The 4,784-nt window shown below is 56.4% G+C and overlaps 1 protein-coding gene across 1 annotated transcript; it reads left to right on the forward strand.

Annotated features, from left to right (window-relative positions):
• The first annotated feature begins 391 nt into the window (after positions 1 to 391).
• On the forward strand, positions 392 to 3,440 carry TIFAB (TIFA inhibitor). Its single transcript, XM_006753536.2, has 2 exons — positions 392 to 493; positions 2,494 to 3,440. The coding sequence occupies exon 2, from the start codon at positions 2,504 to 2,506 to the stop codon at positions 3,116 to 3,118; it is 615 nt and encodes a 204-aa protein (XP_006753599.1). The 5' UTR covers positions 392 to 493; positions 2,494 to 2,503; the 3' UTR covers positions 3,119 to 3,440.
• The last annotated feature ends 1,344 nt before the right edge of the window (positions 3,441 to 4,784 follow it).

Genomic DNA, 4,784 nt, shown 5'->3' on the forward strand with positions numbered 1-4,784 from the left:
CCCAGTCCAGTCTTAGTTCTCTCTTCACAATCTCCCACATGCAGTGGGGCCCCCTCCACTGACCCTCTGTCCAAAGAGGCTCCCCTTTCTAACAAGCCTGGAGTGCTTTCCCCCACTCGACTGGCAGGGAAGAAGAAGGATATGGCTAATACCCTGGACACAGCTCCCAGGGTCCCTGTGGACGGGGCCATAGAAACCGGCCAAGCTGAAACCCATGAGGGAGCCCATTTACTAGAGGCGTCTCCGAGCTGGGGGCCTAGGCTGGGGTTTCTCAGCTTCTCAGCCATGGAGTGCACTTCTGCAATAGGAATTCACACTTCCCTTTTCTGTCCTAAAAGGAAAAAGAAAGAAAACAAAAAAACTGATGAGCATTCTGACACATCAGAACCCTGAACTGGAGCCGTAAATGTCATCCTTAGAAGGCCCCGGGACTCACTTCCTCCTGAGAGCTCACAGCAAAAGTGCCAGAGCCAGATGTGCCCTTGGAGTTAAGGTAGGTGGAGGGTAGAGGGATTTGAACCCGCAGTGAGGGGAGGAGGCCTGGTGGGGCTGAAGCAGGGCCCTGTTGGTTTCTTGTCAGGCACACACCCCAGAGGGTCTTCCTCCCGGAGTTCCAGGGGCGGCATTGGCAGGGCTGGGCTTCTGCTTCCCCAGAACAGCTAGGGTCCTGGAGAAATGAGTCTCAGCTGCTCCGGCCAGGGTTTCTGTCAGCTCTGGAATCACCGGAGCAGTGGTGAAGTCTTCTTTCTGAGGGATTCTCTTAGGGTCCCCCAGCCGTGGGATTGGTTCCTACGAGTGAACTCTGAGTTATCGCTAGGCCTGATGACCTGGCTGCCAAACCCAGCTGTCCTGGACCCGGCTTACATCACACCCCTCAGGGGGATGTGGGTGGAGGCATGTATTTGTGTAAACGTGTGTGTTAGAAAAAAGAGAGGTGGGCCTCTCAAGAGACTGGAAAGTGATCCTCACCATTAGCCAGGTTCATCCAATAGGCAGGAGGGGCAGATGGTCGAGGACTCAGAGGGACACTGAGCCTGTACCACACGTGACGGGCTCCCTGTCTCACCGCCTTTAACGACCAGAGTCCAATTTGAGGTTTATGTAAACTTGATTTCATGTGTGTGGACTTCTCCTCATTCAGACATTTGGCAAATGCGCCTCCTACTTGCTGTGGCCAGGCCTGTCTGCCCTGGGCGGTGGAACACAAGGCAGTGCGGCAGCTCAGACCACACCCTGCCCTTGGGAGGCCTCGGAGAGACAGGAGGAGCGGCGCTCCAGCAGCACAGACAAGGGCCCACAGAACCCTGACATGTCATGCAAAGATGGACTACGTGGGGGTCGCCAGGTGCCCCAGGTGTGGGAATCTTCCTGTGTGGGGGTCAGAGGGCAGAAAGAGGAAGAGTGTCCTAGAAGAGCTCACATTTGAACCAGGCCTGTAAAGAGCAGTATCTGGATACAAACTGTGTAAGCAAAAGCCTGGTGCCAGGAAAGTGTACAATCCTTTGTTCAAATCCACTCAGCCCTGTCGAAGGTTGGTTTCTGTTGAAGGTGGGGGCAGGTCCCAGGCCACATGGGGTTGATGGCGGTGGTAGAGTTTGTATTCCTCAAATCCATGCGTGAGCAAAGCTGACCGTTGTAAGCAGTCTCCCCACATATGCCAAAGATCCTAAAGGACACATTACTGGAGATGGAGTTGCTGGGACCGAGTGTGCGTTCCACACTGTCTCAGATATTGCCGGTGGCGCTCCATGGGGACCTGATCAGTTCTTGAGCAAGAGACCTTCCTGGTCAGGATCTGCCTTCTGCCCCAGACAGTGAGGAGGGGATGTTCGTGGTATTCAGGCCCGTAAGCCTATGGCTTCCCATGGGAATGTGCTAGCTGTTTTTATTCCTCCTTCGTGTCCCCAGGCAGCCTTTCTGATCTCCTTGGAGCAGGCAGGGTTCCCCTGTTCTGTGCCTCTCCATATGCCTAATTCTAGAAGCTCCTGTCTCTCCCACCAGCTGGGTGCTAGGGAAAGTAAGGGCTTGTTCTCTTACATCTGCTTAACCCCAGCAGCTGGTGAGAGGAGAGCTTGGCGAGCGTTCGTCCTGTGACTGTCAGAAATGAGAATGGTATATCCTTGTCTGTCTGTCTCTCCTTCCCTTTCCATGTAGCAGGGCCAAACTGTCCTCAAATACAGGCCACCAGAACCCTACCCAGCATGCTGGAGTGCCTTATACTTGGCATAGATAAGGTCAGGCATACCTATATTACAGAAAAGAAAATGAAAATTCAGAGAGTTCAGGTGGCACACCCGCCTCACAGGGGCTGGGAGAAATGAAGCTGGGGCTACAACCCATGGGCCTTGGCTCCCGCCTGGCTTGACCAGAATAACAGCGTCCATGGCCAGTGCTTGGCTCTGTTTGGCTGGAGGTGGTCTGGGGATCCCTGAGGTGGGCAAGTGTGTCTGGGTTCAGGGAGCCATAAGTGTGTCTGTGTTCCATCCTTCCCAGGCTCCCGCCCATGGAAAGACCCCTCACCGTCCTGCGGATGAGCCTGTACCACCCCACCCAGGGCTCTGCTGTCTTCGCCACTGTTCCACAGAGGCTGCAGCATGACACCAGCCCGCTCCTGGTGGGGCGGGGCCTGGACACCCACCTCCAGCTGCATCTCCCCCGCCTGTCCCGCCAGCACCTGTCCCTGGAGCCCTACCGGGAGAAGGACAGTGCTCTGCTGGCCTTCAGCCTCAAGGCCCTGAGTCGCAGGGGCTGCGTGTGGGTCAACGGGCTGGAGCTGAGGTTCCTGGAACAGGTCCCCCTGAGCACCGTCAACAGAGTCGTCTTCGCGGGGATCCAGATGGTGGTCCATGTAGAGGGAGGCGCCTCCCTGGAGGCCTTTGTCTGCTGTGTCCACGTCAGCCCCTCGCCCCTGATTTACAGGCCCCAGGCTGAGGAGACTGATGAATGGGAGGACATCCCCAAGGAGCCGCCTGCCCCGGGTTCAGAGCCACCGGTTCCAGGTCACCTGGGCTTTCTCCATGGCCCTTCCCCGACTGCGGACAGCTCACCCCAGCCAGGCACTGGAGGAGGAACAGATATACAGCTCCAGAGGGAGCGCACAGACGGCGCGCTCTGCTAGCCCCGCTGCCACCCGGAGCACACCATGGCTGAAACCGGACTTGAACTATTCTAACTACATCATGCGACGTTGACAAGCAAGGCCTGCCTGGCTAATAATGAACCAATTCTGCAAACATGAACAGCCTGGGGCGGGGAGGGGGGCGCGCCCTCCCCGTTTCCAACTCTGCAAGGCAATGGGAACTTCATATACTTTTAGAGGCCCTGAGGGGCCCTGGGAGCCCCTCGCAGCGTTTCCCCACATTTCACGGTCTTGTCTGACTAGGAGTTACTTTATGTTGCTAATTTTGTGTGCTGCTTAAGAGCGGGAGTTTGAGGTTGCGGCAGGAGTAGCTGGGGGTTACCTTCGGATTTCAAATACCCACAGGCACTGGGGGCTTAGGGAAGCCTGTGTTTAATAAACTGCAAGTATTTCATTAAGCTGGCATACCCAATAGGATTCCCTGATCCCCAGATGGGCTGCATGCATGCCACGCTGTCACGCAGAGGCAGGGGTGGGAACTACACAAGAGGTGTAAGAGGAAATTGGAAAGGTGGGGGCTCACATTTCTGAAAAGAATGCAAGCAGAGCTCAGGGCTTCCTGGGCGTGGGGAGCCGGGGCCGGGGCCTGCCTGAAAATTCCTTGCCACCATCATTCTCCTCATCCTCACCCTCCCAGCTCTCGGTCATTTCTGGATCAAAGCCTTGGCTGACCAGAGGGCACAGGTCTTCAGGAAAAGGTGGCTTCCCAGAGAACAGGGCTCTTTCAGCACTCAGTCTACGAGAGATGTGGTGGGGGGTTGTGCTAGAATTCAACCCAGCAGTTATTTCACTCAGGGGAAGTCTTTTCAAATAAGGGACCAGTGTGGGGCCAGGCAGGCCATGGGAGGGATAGATTTCTCAGTGAACAGATGAGCAGAGCAGCAGTGTCTGTGAGGCATGGCATCCACTCGAGCCGCATGTCAAGGAGGACACGAGAGGCAAGAAGCGCCATGAGGACGTGATGGCAGACGTACCAGAGAGCTCTGTGTTGGCCATGGCCTAGAGCAGAGGCCACGGCTGAGCACGGGCGGTCCCACATGGGACACTGGCACACTGTGACCATGGTTTCTGGGTCTGTTCCTCATGGGACCTCATGCTCCACACAGATAGGACCACAGATTGTTCACTGTTATGTTCCCGGTGCCCACCTTGGAGCTGGGCAGAGGGTAGACAGACAGACAGGCATAGTGGCCAGGGAAGCAGTCGCCTTGGCTGTGCTAAGGCAGCTGCCAGGTTTCCCAGGGCAGGTGAGGGTAGGGTCGGACAAGAAGCACGTTGGACAGCTGGGGCAGAAAGGGCGAGAAGCCCCAGGCAGACAGTAGAGGCAAATGTCTCTCACTTGCGCTGGGCCTCAGGGGGCAGCCCAGACTCAGGCTGGGTCTGAACGAGGCTGGTGCTTCTGCCTTATTCTTGAGCCTCTGCAGCCCAAACTCAACCAGAACTCTGCGTGTTTGGTATTCTGTGTGGTGACTACTGAGGAAGGTTGACAGATATGACAGTGCCACCAGGAGAGCTCTCAGACAGCACTGCCTGCCCCAAACAGAGGCACAGAGACAGGCGCCTCTAGGAGACCTGGGAGAGCTGCAAGCAGAAGCAGTCAGGATGGCAGGACTGAGCCTTGGCCTGTGGCTCACCAAGTCTCCCC

This window comes from Myotis davidii, unplaced genomic scaffold (assembly GCF_000327345.1).
Source record: "Myotis davidii unplaced genomic scaffold, ASM32734v1 scaffold471, whole genome shotgun sequence".
NCBI lineage: Eukaryota > Metazoa > Chordata > Mammalia > Chiroptera > Vespertilionidae > Myotis > Myotis davidii.

What these genes read in the sequence shown, in the direction of transcription:
- TIFAB (XM_006753536.2), top strand. Translation starts at nt 2,504, where the DNA reads ATGGAAAGACCCCTCACCGTCCTGCGGATGAGCCTGTACCACCCCACC.